The 20,115-nt window shown below is 49.5% G+C and overlaps 1 protein-coding gene across 11 annotated transcripts in view; it reads left to right on the plus strand.

The window, feature by feature from the left end:
• Positions 1 to 20,115, plus strand: part of LOC119956323 (meiosis inhibitor protein 1) — a 536,433-nt gene that overhangs the window by 197,832 nt on the left and 318,486 nt on the right. For 9 of the 11 annotated variants that reach the window (XR_005458631.1, XM_038783445.1, XM_038783450.1 and 6 more), the window contains 3 exons: positions 4,457 to 4,556; positions 6,835 to 6,969; positions 14,265 to 14,397. Coding sequence is in view for 10 of the 11 variants with exons in the window: in XM_038783445.1 (XP_038639373.1) it covers positions 4,457 to 4,556; positions 6,835 to 6,969; positions 14,265 to 14,397 (368 nt within the window). In the remaining variant the exon portion in view is untranslated. The remainder of the gene's footprint in view (positions 1 to 4,456; positions 4,557 to 6,834; positions 6,970 to 14,264; positions 14,398 to 20,115) is intronic. The other 2 variants (XM_038783448.1, XM_038783451.1) reach the window with 2 other exon arrangements.

The raw sequence follows: 20,115 nt of genomic DNA on the forward strand, positions 1-20,115 counted from the left end.
ACATCTTAAATTGCTATTTATAATCCTGCTGTGAGCCATCATTATATGCTGGGTTTTCTTTCTCTATTCCATTAAGTATCTTGTATACCTCTGTAACAGGGTGTCAAAACACCCGGGTACATGGTGTGGACCACATTGAGCAGAAGCTATTTGGAAACATGAGGATAGAAACTGGTTATGTCCTTACCTGTTTTGTGGCATATCGGTTTCCTGCATGAGGCTTTTTACATTTGCTCACTAAGTTACTCTGGGTTGCTGGCAGCCCATACTTGGCCCTCTTTTGTCTCACTCTGTACAAAGAAAATTACAGCACAGGAACAGGCCCTTCGGCCCTCCAGCCTGCGTCGATCCAGATCCTTTATCTCAACCTGTCTCCTATTTTCCAAGGTCTACTTCCCTCTGTTGCCGCCCGTTCATTTACCTGTCTAGATGCCTCTTAAATGATGCTATCGTGCCCGCATCTACCACCTCCGCTGGTAAAGCGTTCCAGGCACCCACCACCCTCTGCGTAAAAAACTTTCCACGCACATCTCCCTTAAACTTTCCCCCTCTCACCTTGAAATCGTGACCCCTTATAACTGACACCCCCACTCTTGGGAAAAGCTTGTTGCTATCCACTCTGTCCATACCGCTCATAATTTTGTAGACCTCAATCAGGTCCCCCCTCAACCTCCGTCTTTCCAATTAAAACAATCCTAATCTACTCAACCTTTCTTCATAGCTAGCACCCTCCATACCAGGCAACATCCTGGTGAACCTCCTCTGCACCCTCTCCAAAGCATCCACATCCTTCTGGTAATGTGGCGACCAGAACTGCACGCAGTATTCCAAATGTGGCCTAACCAAAGTCCTATACAACTGTAACATGACCTGCCTACTCTTGTACCCCGTCCGATGAAGGCAAGCATGCTGTATGCCTTCTTGGCCACTCTATCAACCTGGGTTGCCACCTTCAGGGTACAATGGACCTGAACTCCCAGATCTCCCTATACATCAATTTCCCCAGGACCCTTCCATTGACCATATAGTCCGCTCTTGAATTAGATCTTCCAAAATGCATCACCTCGCATTTGCCTGGATTGAACTCCATCTGCCATTTCTCTGCCCAACTCTCCAATCTTTCTATATTTGTTGTATTCTCTGACAGTCCTCCTCGCTATCTGCAAATCCACCAATCTTAGTATCATCTGCAAACTTGCTAATCAGACCACCTATACCTTCCTCCAGGTCATTTATGTAGATCACAAACAACAGTGGTCCGAGCACGGATCCCTGTGGAACACCACTAGTCACCCTTCTCCATTTTGAGGCACTCCCTTCCACCACTACTCTCTGTCTCCTGTTGCCCAGCCAGTTCTTTATCCATCTAGCTAGTACACCCTGAACCCCATACGACTTCACTTTTGTCATCAACCTGCCATGTGAAACCTTATCAAACGCCTTACTAAAGTCCATGTATATGACATCTACAGCCCTTCCCTCATCAATTAACTTTGTCACTTCCTCAAAGAATTCTATTAGGTTTGTAAGACATGACCTTCCCTGCACAAAACCATGCTGCCTATCACTGATAAGTCTATTTTCTTCCAGATGTGAATAGATCCTATCCCTCAGTATCTTCTCCAACAGTTTGTCTACCACTGACGTCAAGCTCACATGTCTATAATTCCCTGGATATTCCCTGCTACCCTTCTTAAACAAAGGGACAACATTAGCAATTCTCCAGTCCTCCGGGACCTCACCCATGCTCAAGAATGCTGCAAAGATATCTGTTAAGACCCCAGCTATTTCGACCCTCGCTTCCCTCAGAAACCTGGGATAGATCCCATCCGGTCCTGGGGACTTGTCCACCTTAATGTCTTTTAGAATACCCAAAACTTCCCCTTTCCGTATGACAACTTGACCTAGAGTATTTAAACATCCATCCCTAGCCTCAACATCCGTCTTGTCCCTCTCCTTTGTGAATACCGATGCAAAGTACTCATTAAGAATCTCACCCATTTCCTCTGAATCCACGCATAAATTCCCTCTCTTGTCTTTGAGTGGGCCAATCATTTCCCTAGTTACCTCTTGCTCCTTACATACGAATAAAACGCTTTGGGATTTTCCTTAACCCTGTTATCCAAAGATATTTCATGACCCCTTTAGCCCTTTTTATTGCGCGTTTGAGATTCGTCCTACTTTCCCAATATTCTTCCAAAGCTTCATCAGTTTTGAGTCGCTCGATCTTACATATGCATCCTTTTTCATCTTAGCTAGTCTTACAATTTCACCCGTCATCCATGGTTCCCTAATCTTGACATTTCTATCTCTCATTTTCACAGGAACATGTCAATCCTGCACTCTAATCAACCTTTCCTTAAAAGACTCCCACATTTCAAATGTGGATTTACCCTTAAATAGCTGCTCCCAATCCACATTCCCTAGCTCCTGCCGAATTTTGTTATACTCTGCCTTTCCCCAATTTAGCACTCTTCCTTTCGGACCACTCTTGTCCTTGTCCATGAGTATTCTAAAACTTACGGAATTGCGATCGCAATTCCCAAAGTAATCACCGACTGAAACATCAACCACCTGGCCGGGATCATTCCCCAATACCAGGTCCAGTATGGCCCCTTCCCGAGTTGGACTATTTACATACTGCTCTAAAAAACTCTCCTGGATGCTCCTTACAAACTCTGCTCCATCTACTCCAACACTACACGAATCCCATTCAATGTTGGGGAAGTTAAAATCTCCCATCACAACCACCCTATTGCTCCTACATTTTTCTATAATCTGTCTGCATATTTGTACCTCTACTTCATGCTCACTTTTGGGAGGCCTGTAGTAAAGTCCCAAAAATGTTACTGCACCCTTCCTATTTCTTAGCTCCACCCATATTGCCTCAGTGCTCGAATCCTCGATCGTGCCCTCCTTAATCACAGCTGTGATATCATCTCTGACGAGTAATGCAACTCCTCCACCCCTTCTACCTCCCTCTCTATCCCTCCTGAAGCATCTATACCCTGGGATATTTAGTTGCCAGTCCTGTCCTTCCCTCAACCAAGTCTCAGCAATACCAATAACATTATATTCCCAGGTACTGATCCAAGCCCTAAGTTCATCTGCCTTACCTGCTACACTTTTCGCATTAAAACAAATGCACGACAGACCACCTGTCCCTTTGCGTTCATCATCTCTTCCCTGTCGACTCTTCCCCTTAGTCACATGGAGTTTATTATCTCGTACCTTACCGGCTTTAGTTGCTGCTTCTTTACTGACCTCTAACTTCCTAATCTGGTTCCCATCCCCCTGCCACATTAGTTTAAAACCTCCCCAATGTAATGTGATGTAAAATCAGGGCACATAGGCTCTACGCATGCAATGAAAACCCTGAGTCTTTCCCCACAATCTCTTCGAGCCTCTCAGCATTGGAAATGGTCTTTTTGTTATTCCCCACAGGAGATTGGACTGCACACTATAGGCCAGATGAAACTGTTCCACAGACTGTAACAGTCCTGCTCTATAACTTCTTCTCTCAAGATTATGAGCCTCACTTTCATCACTTTTAACTCATACATGAAACACCAAGGGCGCGATTCTCCGCAAATGCGGTGAGTCGTAAAGGCTGCCGTGAAACTGGCCGTGTTTCACGGCAGCCTCCGCGCCCCCTCCCGGGACCCGATTCTCCCCCCCGGTCAGGGCTAGCAGGCCCCGTGAAGAACGGCATTGCGGGCTTAGCGACCGTCGCTAAGCCCGTGCGCCTAGCGTCACGGCGGCTGACGCGCACGATGACGTCAGCCGCGCATGCGCGGGTTGGACGGCTCCAACCCGCGCATGCGCGGATGACGTCATCATGCATATGCGTCAAACCCGCGCATGCGCGGGCCGTCATGCCCCTCAGCCGCCCCGCGGACTGATCCTGCGGGGCGGCGGAGGAGCAAAGAGTGTGCGGGTATCGGACCCGCTGCCCGCGATCGGTGGGCACCGATCGCGGTCCCATGCCACCCTTGGAACGGCCGTGGTGCGGCCATGCCAATCAGTGCCATGGTTCTCCAGAACGACACTTTGCGGCCGTTTTCACGAACGGTGAGAGCAGGTGTGTTTGCGTTCGTGAAAACGGCCATAAAGGCCTGGGAACTCGGCCCATCGGCCAGGGGAGAATCGCTGTTCGCCGTAAAAAACGGCGAGCAGCGATCCGTGTGGGGGGGGGGGGGGGGGGGGGGGGGGGGGGGGGAATAGCGGGAGGTCGGGAAAAATGTTGGGAAGGCCCTCCCGCTATTCTCCGACCCGTCGTGGGCAGCGGAGAATCGCGCCCCAAATTCTGATTCCTGAATTTCTCTTGGAATTTATAGGAGATATTTTGATCATTCAATACTAAATATATCGTCAGTGTTAAAGCTATAGATTCAAGACCAAGTAAAACCTACCAAGCTCTTAATACAAACATAGTTAATACTTATATAAATTACAGGTATTGAATCCTTAATTCGTAGCTTAAAGGAGACTATGAGAGTGAACAATGTTGAGGTCCAGAAGCAAGGTCTACTATTGTTTGGAGAGATTTTAAAACGGTAAGCATCTATGTTGCTTGAGGTCTTCGAACAAGAAGCAAGGGCTCAATTTTAAGTTTGCTATTCACTGGAAACAGGCAGATGGGGTGGGGATGAGGCGGGAGCTGGAAGTGAGCTCAACTCATCTGTTAGTAATGTTTTAACTAATTTTACTTCTGAATTTTCTGTCTAATCAGCAGCATGAGAAGTGATGTGAACCCACACGATGCGATCTCCATTCCAGTAATCAGAGACAATCCAAATATGCAGGTTTCAGGAGAGCAAAGCAAATGTTGCAATGAAATCCAGTGGCTGAGAGCCCCACTTTGCTAAAACCTCCACGAATGTGCTGCTAGGAGTAGCCTTTCTTGTTCAGCAGAGACATGCTTTGCCATCTGCTGCATCAGCAAACACTAATTAGCAGTCAAGCTGGCACATGCATTGGCAGTAATAGTAGCTTGATTGCACCTCCGTGCCGGCAAGCTGCAATGCTAAGGGATGGAGTGGAAGATCACCATTCTCAAAAGTACCGCATGCAAATTCAACAGTGAAACAGTGTGGAGGTGGGCTTATCTGCAGACACATTGAGCAAAAGTCTCCATTTTTTGTTCTAAGTGTTGGACCAGGCGAGAAAATCGGTATGCAACTCATCAGCTGCACAGTAGGCTTTTCTCTCCATATTGTCCAGCACCACACCCTCTCCCTAGCACTGCCAGGGGTACTGCCAAGCCATGTCCCTCTCCCTCCCTGGAGGTGGGGCGCACAGGTTTCCCAGCAACGAGGTGTATAGTCAACAGAAAATCCCATTGACAACGCCGGGACCAGAAAATCCCGCTGGCGGGCTGCCTCCGCTACCCAAAAACATGCGGCAGTTTGGTTGGTGAATCCCGCCTGTGTTATAAACTTCGTCCACGTGACGTCATGTTGGTGAGTGGGGAGATTCCTACGTGGGAGCAATTCGACAGGGAAGCCCGTTAATGATATTAAATGAATTGAAATAAGGTTTCAGACCTTCTTGGGTGGAAACCTTATTATATCATTGGCGGGGAAAATCTGGAAATGAGATCTCACCGGCGAGTTTCACATTTTCCAGCTCTCGCAGGGCGCAAAATCTCCCCCATTCTTACACTTTTGGGTTTCCTGGTACTTCATTTATGTCTCTTTCCAATTTGGCAAAATCTGCTCATGGTTTTAGATGTCCTTTATGGCTCTCTTCATCTTTCAAAATCTTTGTTTCCCTGTTGTAATGCTTCTCTTTAATTGTCCTTATCTCTTTAAGTTTAATTAAAACAGGATTCTGTGCTCCCACCACTGTGCTCTCTTCAGTCATAATATTTCTGCACCTGGAGCAATAGTAATGACATTAGAAACTAGGATGTAACTGGCAGACTTCCATTTCAATCCATCTGCAAGGCACCAATAGCCATTTTGACATATGTAGCAACAGCATTGGAAAAATTATACTTGAGTATGTCCCAAATAGCTACTGTAATTTGCTTTGAAGTCAATTCTGCAGGCCAAACTGGTAGCAAAAAACCTGCAAACAGTAAACTGGCTGCATGCACTTACAACCCTGCTGTTAGTATTTTGCCTGGATTGTGTATCTTTGCGTTGCCATCCAGGTCAGTGTGAGGTTGTGAGTTGATTTGAATAGATGTTCTTTAGGATTTAATTGATTAGTAACAATAACTTCTGTCACTGTAACGTTTTCTGGTACAAGTGGGGAACTGAAATGGTAGAGCTGAAATTTATGCCTGGGAACTGCTGACACCCTTAGGTGCAAACATGATTTCAAAGGCTGGGGGGAATCCCTATGAAGGCAGTTCTACATCCATTTTTCTTAACTGTTAATGACGTTACCGAGAATCTTAGTCAGTAATGCTATAAAACTGGCAGAAAGTGTGTGGACATTTTTCTTCTGCTGCTCTTGTAAAGATCTCTGATATATTTTTAGACAGCACACAGCCATTATCACAACTGCAGGTTCTAATGGTTTTAATTCCAGAATCGCGATGGGTTCATTCTATATCAGGCAGAGTTTGCTTTCATACGTTCTATCTGACATGTACACAGATAGAATGGAAGAAGATTGGGCCCAACAGTTCTCCATGAGGAAAAATGAATTGGAAATTGAAACTATTTTCTGTAAGGTTTTTCAAAAACTATATTGATGGGAAGGTATCTGCTGTATTATCCATTTATTGATGTTTTATACTCTGACTCAAAGTATTCATTACAATTCGCCTAAAATGTGTAAGCGAAAACATCAAATCATGTTTTATAAATGTATCTTTTACAGGCAGCCTCTAGGAATAAAGCTGTTTATGAATTTCACTATTTGGCATGAAGCGATTGTTGTATTACAGGAAGCAATGACCAGCTGCAGCCTTGAAGTCACGACTGAGGCAGCCAATGCTTTGGCAGCCTTCCTGCGGTAAACATTGCTAACTTTCTTGTTACCAATTAGGGTTTTTATTACAAAGAGTTAGCGGAAATAAAAGAAGATTCGCTGAACTGGATTAATTACACAAATGCCATTTTTAGGTTTCTTTTTCATGGGAACAAGAATATTATGTTCAGCTTCCTGAACCTATTCTTCATTCTGTTAGATTTATCCACCTTTGTTCCATCCCAATACTGTAGCAAATTTTTATCACTCTTGGTTTGAAAATTTTCAGGTGACCTAACGTTTCAGTCTTTTGGAGGAGAGCTCCAGATCTCCAACTACCCTCTGTGTAAATAAGTGATTCCTGATTTTGCTGATAAATGGCTCAGCTCTAATTTTAAGATGATAGCCTGGGGAAAAGAGACTTGGAATGTCGGATTTTCGGTCTGGGGATGCGGGCTGCATGAGAAGTCGGGCTTGCTGCCGTTGGAACGAGTGTGGATGGACTGCCGGTCGTGGAGGTGGGCTGGCTGGAATGTGTGCCTCTGTGCACCAGTGTTTTGTTTGTTATTAAAAAAAATTAACAAATCATAAAACATCCCGCCAGCCTTTACCTGCCGCAAGCTCCTCATGCCCCATCCATCTCACCTCATGCACTCCCCCCCATGGCCCCTCATGCCCCATCCATCTCACCTCATGTACTCCCCCCATGGCCCCTCATGCCCCAATGGCACCTTATGCCCCTCTACCCATTTCCTGTATAGCACTTCATACCGCACCTCCAATGCCACTCTATGCCCTTCTACATACCCCCATTGACCTAGCCATTCCAGGCCCCCAACGGTCCCTTGATCCTTCATAGTTCTGATGTCAATTTAGTGCCAACACATGCTCCCCACCCAACCCCCTTTGCTCCTTTCGTGCAAACTCACCTAGTATCCACAATGGACAAATTGCCATGCTGACATAATATAGTTATGTGTGCATTGATAATGTCACTAATTTTATTAAAAAGTCACTGTCTTTAATTAAAAATACAGTCAAGACATTGAAATTCTCCAACTAATCTCTTACGACAACAAACCTTTCTATTCCATAACCACTTGGAGTTGTCAATCAAACTGCTCACTTAACAGGCACCCCACTGTGATAATGTTAAGTTGCAAAATCCAAATACCCTATAATGATAACCCTCAGGCTTATGTCATGATTTATGATCATAAATCATGATTCATTTATGATATGATATCATAAATGAATCATTATATCTTTTATATCACGATTCAATTATATAAATGTGTTAGAAGCAGTTCAGAGAAGGTTCACTTCGACTGATGCCTGGGATGAGAGGGTTATCTTATCGAGGAAACATTGGATAGGCTTGGCCAACACATTGGAGTTTAGAAGGTTGAGAGGTGCTCTTATTGAAACACATAAGATCCTGAAGGACTTGAAAGGGTGGATATTGGGAGGATAGACTAGAGCTAGGGGACACAGTTTTTTTTTAAATGTAGTGGGGGGGGGGGGGGGGGGGGTCTGCTGTTTAAGACGGAAACACAAAGAAATATTTTCTCTGAGGGTCCTGAATCTTTGGAACAGCCTTCCCCAGAGCACAATGGAGACAGGGAAAGTTAATATTTTGAGGTTGTGGTCGGTAGATTCTTGACTAACAAGAGATCACCGAGGAAGGGGGAATGGGGAATTGTGCCCACAATCAGATCAGCCATGATCTTATTGAATGACGGAACAGATTCGAGGGGCTGGCTGGGCTAATCTTGCTCTTAGTTCATATGTTACCTGCTATGAAAATGGCAGAGGCTGGGTTCAGTAGTGGGACTTCAGGCAGCTGAGATTTTCCAGCTTTTTCCCTTTCGTTTCAGATTCCAGCATCCGCAGTAATTTGCTTTTATTTTTCTAGATTTGGACCTCTGCTAGCATTTATGCACAGCAATAAGCCTCTTGATCTGTGTGAAAATTCAGACCAATGTTTCCTTGCTTCTAGATTTCCACACCAGAAGAAATACTTCCCCTATTTCCTGTGCCTCCTAGCTTGATGTCAAGCCTGGATATAACTCTACTTTTTTTCATTCAAATCATTAAGATAAATGATAAAATGTTGAGGCTGCTGTACAGCATCCTGGGAAACCATGGACAGGATTCTCCGACTCCCGCCGGGTTGGAGAATCTGTGGGGGTAGGCATGAATCCCGTCCCCGCTGGCTGCCAAATTCCTAGCCCCCAAAAATTCCAGCTGACGCGAATTATGACGAGGCCGTTATGTTTGGTGATCACCCAGCGATGTTGGCCGCTGTGGCGGGAGCCGCACTTCTACATGATGCCCTGGGGGAGTAGGAGGAGGAGCGTACCAGGGAGGTGGTGGAGGCTGCCGCAGACGAGCGTGCTGCAGGAAGGCAGGTGGCAGCCGCCCAGGCTGGAGGGCCGCCCGCCCCGACAGGAGGAGGAGGTGGTGGTGCCATGGAGGCACCCGATGAGGCCCCGTGTATACCGGCCCCGCTCGTCGTATCAGGAACTCACGGACCGGGCATGCAGGAGGAGACTCTGGATGAGCCAGGAAACCATCGCCCATATCTGCCACCTGATGGCACCCCTGGCATCGCGTGACACTGTGGGAGACACCCTCTCCCCGTGGCCGTCAAGGTTACGGTGGCCCTGAACTTTCATGCCACTGGGTCATTCCAGGTGCTGAGTGGGGACCTGTCCGACATCTCGCAGGCATCGGTGCACCAGTCCGTGCGTGCAGTGACAGACGCCCTATATGCCATTGCAGACCGCTACATCCAGTTCCCTGTGGATCGGGCCAGCCAGGATGCCCGAGCAGCGCGCTTCGCTGCGGCGGCCGGGATGCCCATGGTCCAGGGCGGGATCGATGGGATGCACGTCGCCGTGCGGCCACCTGCAGATAACAGGGCCGTTTTCACCAATAGGAAGGGGACCTATTCCATGAACATTCAGGTGGTCTGCGACCACTGCATGATGATCCTGCACATCTGCGACCGGTACCCGGGCAGTGTACATGACTCGTTCGTATTGGTGCAATCTTTCATCACCGGCATGTTCGAGGGATGCATACCACGGCTGAGGGGCTGGTTGCTGGGTGACAGGGGTTACCCTTGCGGTTGTGGCTGATGACGCCTATACGGAGGCCACAGACTGACATGGAGAACCACTACAACGATGCCCATGCAGCGATCAAGGGGCGTGATAGAGAGGTGCTTTGGGCTGCTGAAGATGCGTTTCAGATGCCTGGACCGCTCTGGAGGGGCCCTCCCGTACCCGCCAGATAGGGTCGGCCGCATCGTTGTGGTCTGCTGCATCCTGCACAACATAGCCCAGCAGAGGGGTGATGTGCTGCAGGCAGAGGAGGGGGAAGGGGAGGAGCAGCAAGACGAGGCACAGACCTCCCCAGATGAGGAGGATGGGGGCAATGGTCAGGACAGACGGGCTGGACATGGACGGGAGGCTGCCCACCGTTATCGGCTGGGCAAGTGGGCACAGGACAGGCTGATAGCCACCCAGTTCACTAAGTAGGAGGAGCGTGGGAATCGCCGAGCACACCACGGCACCAGCCGACCACCCTTACCACCCCCACCCAACCACCACCAACTACCCTCACCCCACCCGCATGCATACCACCCTCACCCCACCCGCATGCATACCACCCCTCCATTGCACATCCACCTGCGGCACAACGGCCTGCGCTCACATGGTCGCTGGTGGAAGTGTGTCTATTGCAGGCATTGGAGTATGATTACAACCCGCTCTGCGATGAGCTCTGGGCTCTACGTCGTTGGACAATGCCTGGCCCATGGCCACAGTACCACCTGTGGTGATATGCATCACTGTAAATACACATGGGGTTAATGTAAGTACACATAGACTAGCTAGACACTAGAGGGAGCACCAGAGACATGACACACAGACATTCAACCAATAGGTCAGTAAGATAGGACTCGACCAATGGGCATTCACGATACACACAGAGGTGACATCACCACAGGAGGGCATTACACCAACTCATATAAAAAGGACACAGCACACATGATCTTCCTCTTTCCAGTGGAGACACTCAGTGAGTACAGACACAGGGTTGATTGAACATCACACCCACCACATGGATTGTAGCAGACTGGTTCATCAGTCTGAGTAGCTATAGAAGGATTAACAGTAGAGTCGAATCCAAGTAGGAGAATTGTTAATCGTTCAATAAACGTGTTGAAGCTATCTCCACGTCTGAACCTTCCTTTGTCAGAGTGCACATCAAGGAAGCAGCTTATGCTAAGTCAAGAACATAACAAGACACCACCCTCCACCTGGAACGGCCATGCATGCGGTCATGACACCACAGCATACGGTTCTGTCGTCTGCCCGGGGGGATGGCGAGGGTGACCGGGCGGTGGGGGGGGGGGGGGGGGGTGGGCACACTCATCTGAGGCAGAAGTTCTATCACCCCTCACACACACACTGGCGTTCACCTCACACCACACCCCCGCACGCATCGGACAGAGCACAAATGCAGGTGTGAAAGTGATTTTAATAACAAACAGTTCATACACGTGCCCTAGCCCCTATAACTCATCTGTGCCCTGCAGCCGTGCCAGCTTACTCAGTGTCTAATTGTTTGGCCTTACAGGCCCTTTGACTACGTCTAGGTGGTTCCCCAGACGGTACAGCAAAACTGGAGGTGGACTCCTGTGATTCCTGCCCTGTGACTCGGGATCCCTTTGGCGGCCGGCCTAGATGGGCCAGGCTGCGGCTCGGGCAACTGAGATGGCGAGCTGCCAGCCTGTCCTGCCCGTTGCTCACCAAATGCACCTGGGATGGAGGGGGCGGGAGTCCGAGGTGTCGTGGTGTTCCGGGACCTCCCCTAAAGGGGACCCAGAATGGGCCTCAGCGCCTCCTCCTCCCTCGGGACGCCCGATGGCCCCTTCTGTGTGCGTGCTTCTCCTGTGGGGGGTGGGTGGGTGGCAGGGATAAAGGGCAACAATGTTAGGCAAAGATATACATGCGGGCCAGCGGTTGTGTGTATATTGGCAGACGTGCATAATCCATCCTGCCACTGCAGCCTGCAAGGGTGGGTGCAGCCATGTCAGTTGCACCTCGGGCTGTGCCGCACATCGGAAGTGGGGGGTACTCACCCTGGCTGCCCTGACGAGGTCATTGACCTTCTTGTGGCACTGGGCGCCTGTCCTTAGTGTTACAGCCACGACGCTGACGACCTCTGCCACCTCCCTCCACAGGCGCCGGCTGAGGCGTGGAGTGACCCTGCGGCCCTGTCCGGGGTACAGGGCCTCCTTCCTCTGCTCCACTGCATCCAGGAGCGCCTCGATGTCCCGCTCCTGGAACCTCGGCGCTGCGCGGCGGGCGGTCATTTTGATGGGTCTCCGGATGTGGGGGTGGCGTCTTTTGTGCTGCGACGCCACGCGCCCATGACGGGTGACACCGTTACGAATGGCGTCACGCCACTGTTGACCCATTCTGGGCTGGAGAATTTGTGCCGTTTCGGGGGGCCCGACGCCGGAGTGATTCGCGCCGTTATTGGCGCTGGTTTCTGTCCATCGCGCCGATTATCGGAGAATCCCGCCCCCTATTTTTCTCATCCCACAAATCAGAGAACGCTTCCTTTATCCATACTCTCTGACTCCTATTTCCTCACCAGTTAACAGCCACTAACATTTTGTGCCCTTATTTAGTTTAAAGCCCTTGGGTGAAAGCCACCAAGTCCATACACTCCCTACAGTGTAGAAGCAGGCCATTTGGTCCATCGAGTCTGCACCGATCCTCCGAAAGAGCACTCTATGTAGGCCCACTCTCCCGCCCTTTCTCTGTAATAACCCCTGTGCATTGATCATGGCCAGTGCACCTAACCTGCACATATTGGAACTGTGGGAGGAAACCGGAGCACCCGGAGGAAATCCAAACGGAGAGAAAGTACAAACTCCACATAGTCACCCAAAGCTGGAATAGGTCCTTGGCGCTGTGAGGCAGCAGTGCTAACCACTTGCCACCACCCAATCAGTCGTGGAAATTTGTCCATCTTCATTCAGCCCATTATTTTCTCCATTACCATTTTGATAACTCAGAAATCCACTCGGTTCCTGCACTTAAGTTTTAGAATCTTTATAAAGCTAGTATTTTGTCTGCATCCTCCACTATGAAAGCAGTTGGAAAGTACCCATTTAACATGCCTGCAATTTCTTTATTGTCCATTATAGTCTCATTCCTGCCTGAATGGATCCACATTCTACATTTATTTCTGTTTGTGTTTTATGGAGGAAATTCCTTTAGGACCAGATTTGGCTGTGTACAGAACACACACCCCTACCTGAGGCCTGAGACTAGTCCCAACTTGGGCCTTGGACCTCGGACCTCAGGGACATTATTTGGACGAGTTGCTGTCACTTTCCATGGCTCTGAGGGATGTTTACCTTGCCAGCCTGGTACCTCTGAGAAAGATAGGAGAACAGAGAGAGGCCAATTGTTGGCCCAACGTGACTGTGAATCTAGGATGAGGACTCTTCTTAGATCTACACCACTGGTCTCTTGTTCAGCTGCATCCAGGCCTGGAAAACCTGAGCAGAGCAGGTCTGTGACGACTTGGCTCAGGTCAGCCCAAATTTCTTGAGGGGTCCTGAGCCAGGTGTTGTATTTCTTATTAACAGAGATAAGGGGCTGGACTCTCCACCCCGCCGCCCCACATTTCTGTTTTACCCCGCCGGCGGGATACTCCGTTACGCCAGCTAGTCAATGGGGTTTCCCATTGTGGACAGCCCCACGCAGTTGGGAAATTCCCAAGCTGTTGGTGCAATGGAGAATCCTGACAGCGGAGAATCCAGCCCAAGTGGTTTGGGGTCTTCATGCATTACTATTACTATATACAGCTCCTTCAGTAGACAAGGGGAGAATACAATGAAGATACTGCTAGAATACTGGTCTTTGTTCCTCTGATTAAATATTTAAACAAGACATTTAAGAAAAATATATGCATGAGGATGCTTCCTCTTGGAGACTGAAGGGAGCAGGAAAAATAAATATAACATGATAAATTGTTATTGGTAGGGAAATTCAAATCAGAATTCTCCTTGCGCGTACAATAAGTTATAATAGTTGAATAACCCTATAGTTGGCTCAATTATTTCAAAGTTACAATATTCCAGTTTAAAGTTCCCAACAAGTTATACAGTGAGATATATGAGGAAGTTTGTTAACAGTGATGAGAGAGTGCATCAAACTAATTAATCATGTCCAAGTAGTATGAGGTAGGTGGACAGAATAATTAATATGTACACTGAAGTACCATTAATATTGTTCAAAAAAATTATTCAGGAAGGATCACCTGTCCGTACCTGCACAGTATCAGGAACTGCAAAGGCTGATTGAAGTTCTGTTAATGCGCTGTGCAGATCTTCCAGTGCCTTCCATGATCAGAAGCAATGGCAGCACTATTAAGGGTAAAGAGGTAATGTGACATGTTTTTAAATGTATTAAAATTATATCATATTTCATATTATGGAACATAGGAATCAATATCCTGTTCATGAGTTTTCAGAATGTTTTTTTAATATTTTTTATTGGCATTTCCCATATTTATAAACAGTTGTATATATACACATCACATTTTTCGCGCCCGTGCAAATTTCCTTTATTATACAGAGAGGTTTAGTTTGTCCTGCGTTTCACTGAGCCTATATGCATTTCATTGCCCTCTGGTTCCTCCCCCTTCCCCGTTGTTGCTGTCCCCCCCCCCCCCCCCCCCCCCCCCCACCCCTTGCCGGGTTGCGCAGTCTTGTGGGACCTCATCTATCTTGGTATTTTAAAAAATGTTCTTATTAGGTAACTCCTCGTTGCTGGACTCGAACAGGTTTTGGAACAGACCAACAAACTGCCCCCAAGTATCCAGGAAGCCTTCCTCTAACCCTTGGGTGGCGTACTTAATCTTCTCCACGTGAAGAAATTCCGAGAGGTCAGCGAGCCAGTCTGCAGCTATGGGTGGTGCTGCCGATCGCTACCGAGCAGGATTCTCCGGCATGCGATTAGGGAAGAGAAAGCGAGGGCGTTGGCCTCCTTCACCATGTGTAACTCTGGCTGCTCCGATACCCTGAAGATTGCCACTACTGGGCATGGCTTCACCCTCACCCCCACAACCCTGGACATTGACTTGGAGAAGGCTGTCCAGAACCCATCAAGTTTGGAGCAAGCCCAAAACATGTGGGTGTGGTTGGCTGGGCCCCTCTGGCACCGCTCAATTTGTCCTCCACCTCTGGGAAGAACCTGCTCATTCGGTTCTGGTCAGGTGCGCTCTGTGCACCACTTTGAGCTGCATTAGGCTTAGCCTTGTGCAGGAGGAGGTGGAGTTCACCCTGCTCAGTGCTTCGCTCCAGAATCCCCATCCTACCTCTGACCCAGTTCGTCCTCCCATTTTTGTCTGGTCTCGTCCAGTGGAGTCCGGGCTCTGTCCAGTAGCTGTCCGTATATTTTCCCACATAGCCCCCTCCTTCTTGTTGCTTGTGCCTATCAGGTCCTCCCGTAGTGTGGTTTCTGGGACCCCTGGATACCCTATTGTCTCTTTGCGGAGGAAGTGTTATTTGGAGGTGTGAAATGAAAATCGCTTATTGTCACGAGTAGGCTTCAATGAAGTTACTGTGAAAAGCCCCTAGTCGCCACATTCCGGCGCCTGTCTGGGGAGGCTGGTACGGGAATCGAACCGTGCTGCTGGCCTGCTTGGTCTGCTTTAAAAAGCCAGCGATTTAGCTGAGGGAGCTAAACCAGCCCCTGAAATGAAAATCGCTTATTGTCACAAGTAGGCTTCAAATTAAATTACTGTGAAAAGCCCCTAGTCGCCACATTCCGGCGCCTGTTCGGGGAGGCTGTTACAGGAATCGAACCGTGCTGCTGGCCTGCTTGGTCTGCTTTCAAAGCCAGCGATTTAGCCCTGTGCTAAAAAGCCCCATGTGTCTCATTTCCTGTCCTTTTGCTAGCCTCCACTTCCTCGTCAGTTCGGCTGGAGTCGCTAGTCTGTGCTCTACGTAGAAGTCCCCGACCGTCAATGTGCCCCCGTCCCGCCTCCATCTTTTGAAGGTGGTATCCAGGCTGGAGTGAATCTGTGATTGCTGCATATGGGAGCCATGGGGGACATTTTGGCTATCCAGAAGTGTTGTCTCAGCTGGGTCCACTTTCTCAGCATGGTCGCTACCACTGGGCTCGTTGTGTATCTTGTTGAGGAGGATGGGAGTGCTGCTGTGGCCAGGGCCCAGAGGGTCATTCCTTTACAGGATGCCTCCTCCATTTGTAACCAATCTGTGTCGGGTTCTTGTACCCATCCCCTCACTCTTTCTGCTGTTCCTGCCGAGTTGTAGTATTGTAGGTTTGGTAAGGCCAAGCCTCCTTTGATTTTCCTTCTTTGCAGTGTCAGCTTGGGAATTCTCGGGTTCTTATCGCCTTTCCCACTCCCCCACCCCCACCTCCTCCACACACACACACATACACACAAACACCATGATTAGACTGTCAACATTTTGGAAGAAGGCCTTGGGGATGAAGATCAGAATGGATCTAAACAGGAAGAACCTTGTCATTATGTTCATCTTGATCGTCTACACTCTCCCCACTAGGGAGAGTGGGAATGAGCCCCTTTGAAGGTCTCTTCTTCCTCCACCAGGCTGGTCAGGTTCCACTTGTGGATCTGTGTCCAGTCTCTGGCTGTCCGGATCCCCAGGTAGCGTAATCTGTTCTGGGCTGTTTTGAATGGAAGTCCCTCCCGCTCTCTCCCTCCCCTTTTGGTTTCACTAGGAATGTCTCGCTTTTGCCCAGGTTAAGTTTGTAGCCCGAGAAGGTTCCAAACTCTTTCAGCATTTGCAGTATTGCCTTCAGACCCTCCTGTGGCTTCGAGACATAGAGGAGCAGGTCATCTGCATAGAGTGAGACTCTGTGCTCTCTGTCTCCTCTCTGGATTCCTTTCCAGCTTTTCGCGTCCCGCAGGGCTATCGCCAGAGGTTCAATCACTAGCACGAACAAGAGTGGGGACAGCCCTATCTTGTTCCTCTCTGCAGCTGGAAGTATTCAGAGCTGGTGGTGTTAGTTCAGACGCTCGCTTAGGGAGCGTTGTACAGGAGCCTCACCCAGGAGGTGAACCCCGCTCCTAGCCCAAACCGTTCCAGTACCTCGAGGAGGTATTTTCATTCGACTCTGTCGAAGGCCATTTCTGCGTCCAGGGAGATGATCGCGTCTGGTGCTCTCTCCATAGAGGGGGTTATTATTATGTTCAGCAGTCGCCTGATGTTCGCTGTGAGCTGCCTACCCTTGACAAAGCCTGTTTGGTCCTCTGCGACCAACTCTGGTACGCAGCCCTCCAGCCTTTTGGCCAGGACCTTTGCGAGTATTTTCGCGGTGAAATGGGTCTGTATGATCCACATTCCGTCAGGTCTTTATCTTTTTTGGATATCAGTGAAATTGTGGCCTGTGCTAACATGGGGGGCAGGGTGCCCCTTGCCAGTGAGTCCGTGAACATGTCCCTTAGGTGTGGGGCCAGGACTGGTGCAAATTGTTTGTAGAAGTCCGCCGGGATCCTGTCAGGTCCCGGTGCCTTTCCCGCTTGCATGGAGCTGATGCTCTCCATGATTTCTCCCAGATCTATTGGTGCTTCCAGCTCCCCTTGCCTGACTTCTCCCACAACTGGTAGTTCCAGTGCGTCTAGGAACTGTTTCATCCCCGCGCCCCCGTTGGGGGGGCTCGGAGGCATACAGTCCCCGGTAGAAGGTCTTAAATGCCCGATTGCCCTCCTTTAATTCTGTTACCAGTCTGCCTCTGCTATCCTTTACCTGCGCTATTCCCCTCCTGGCTGCCTGCTTTCTCAGCTGGTGAACCAATAGGAGGCCAGCCTTCTTTCCGTGTTGGTAGAAGGTCCCCCATGTCTGGTGGAGTTGGTACACTGCTTTCCTACTCGTTAGCAGGTTAAAGTCCATTTGCAGATTTTTTCTCTCAGCCAGCAGCTCTACAGTCGGGGCCTCGGAGTATTTTCTGTCGACTTCCAGGATGGAGTCCACCAGTTGTTGCCTGGCCACCCTCTCTGCCCTATCTCTGCTTGCCTTGTAGGCTATGATCTCTCCTCTAATCACGGCCATCAGCACATTCCAGAATGTGGAGGGTGAGACCTCCACGTTTTGGTTGTCACTAACGTAGTCGCCTATGGCCCGCGATGTTTTTTGACAGAAGGCCTTGTCGGCCAGGAGGTCCTTGTCCAGCCTCCAAGTGGGGCGCTGGGCCTGGTCTGTCTCCAACCTCACATCCATATAGTGTGGAGCATGGTCAGAGACAACGATTGCGGAGTACTCCGTTCCCGTGATCCCTGGAAGCACCGATTTCCCCACTGCAAAGAAGTCGATACGGGTCTATACCTTGTATACTTGTGAGAAGTATGAAATTCCTTCTCTCCCAGATGCAGGAACCTCCATGGGTCCACCGCCCCCATCTGCTCCATAAATGCTCCTAGTTCCCTAGCCATGCCAGTCTTTTTCCCAGTTCTGGTGTTTGATCGGTCGGTCAGTGGGTCTTGTACACAGTTGAAGTCGCCCCTCCCATGATCAGTCGGTGTGTGTCAAGGTTGGGGTTTTCTGCCATGGTCTTCTTTATGAATTCTGTCTCTTCCCAGTTGGGAGCGTTGACCATGACGTATCGTGCCCCTGGGTCCGTAACTGTCTTGGTTTCCGTAAACCTCGCCCTCTTGCTAATTAATATTGCTACACCCCCCAACCCTCGTCCCGTAGCATGATTGGTATGTCTGTCCCACCCAGCCCTTTCTTACCAGCAGTCGGTCCTTCTCCCTCAGATGCGTCTCTTGTTGGTAGATTATATCTGCTTTTAGGCCTCTTAGGGGGTGAAGACTCTGGATCTATTCACCGGGCCGTTGAGTCCCCTTACGTTCCAGGTAACAATCCTGGTGGGATGTTTTCAACCCCTTGGTCCTGCGGGATTACCCATACTTACCTGGTGGACGCACCCCTGCACTCCGGGGTTTCCCTTCTTTGGAGGGCCGTCCAAAATGGCCACGGTCATCGCTCTCACCATGAGGTCGTGCCCCAGAGCTCCAGGGTTTCCTTTTGTCCAGGGGGCACCCAACATGGCTGCCAGCTATGTGTACGCTACATGGCTGCGCCCCTGCACTCCAGGGTCTACCTTCGCCCTTAAGCACTCACTGGTGGCTGTTTGTGGCGCCACCTTTGTTCCTCGCCCTGCTCCATGCCCGCCGAGGCCTGTGTTCGTGCTGCTTATCTACCTCACCTGTCTCTTCGTTTCTCTTTTATTATGCGCTCTCCCCCCGACTCCTCTCCCACCTCCTCCCCCCTAGTCCCTGTTCCTCTCTGCCCCCCATGTGTTCTTCCCCCCTCCCCCCCTTCTGCCCTGTTGTGGTAAACCACTGTATTGCATTGTATTGTGTTGTTACATGCCTGGGCTTGTCCCGGCTGGCTCCGCCTGTGGCTCCTCACCTCGGGCTCATGTACAAAGGTGGCTAGTCTCCGCCTCCGATCCAGTTCTGGATCAAAGGCCAGGAGGCTTGCTGTTTAGTGTATTAAAGCCTCAGTTATAGAACATAGAACAGTACAGCACAGAACAGGCCCTTCGGCCCTCAATGTTGTGCCGAGCCATGATCACCCTACTCAAACCCACGTATCCACCCTATACCCGTAACCCAACAACCCCCCCCTTAACCTTACTTTTATTAGGACACTACGGGCAATTTAGCATGGCCAATCCACCTAACCACGAGTTATGTTCATCACTCGTCCTGTGTTTATTGATGGCATATCAATTTAATACACTAAACTTCTAAGATGAACTCATCACTCAAGCCTGATCAACTGGAGCTGGACCCACAGGCAGCCGACGCAACGGCAACATTCGAGGACTGGCTAAGCTGCTTCGAAGTATACCTTCACCGAAGACTTCACAGACCTCCAGAAGAAGCAGATCCTCCACGCACGGGTGAACCCACGAGTCTTTCTTCTCATCAGGGACGCCCCCTCGTATGTGGAGGCAATAATGCTGCTAAAGGGACAATATGTGAAACCGGTTAACGAGGTGTATGCTGGCACCTCCTTGCCACGAGATGACAACGCCCTGGGGAATCGCTTGCAGAATTCCTGTGTGCTTTGCGGGTACTCTGCCGGAACTGTGATTGCCA

This window comes from Scyliorhinus canicula, chromosome 23, assembly GCF_902713615.1.
Source record: "Scyliorhinus canicula chromosome 23, sScyCan1.1, whole genome shotgun sequence".
Lineage (NCBI taxonomy): Eukaryota > Metazoa > Chordata > Chondrichthyes > Carcharhiniformes > Scyliorhinidae > Scyliorhinus > Scyliorhinus canicula.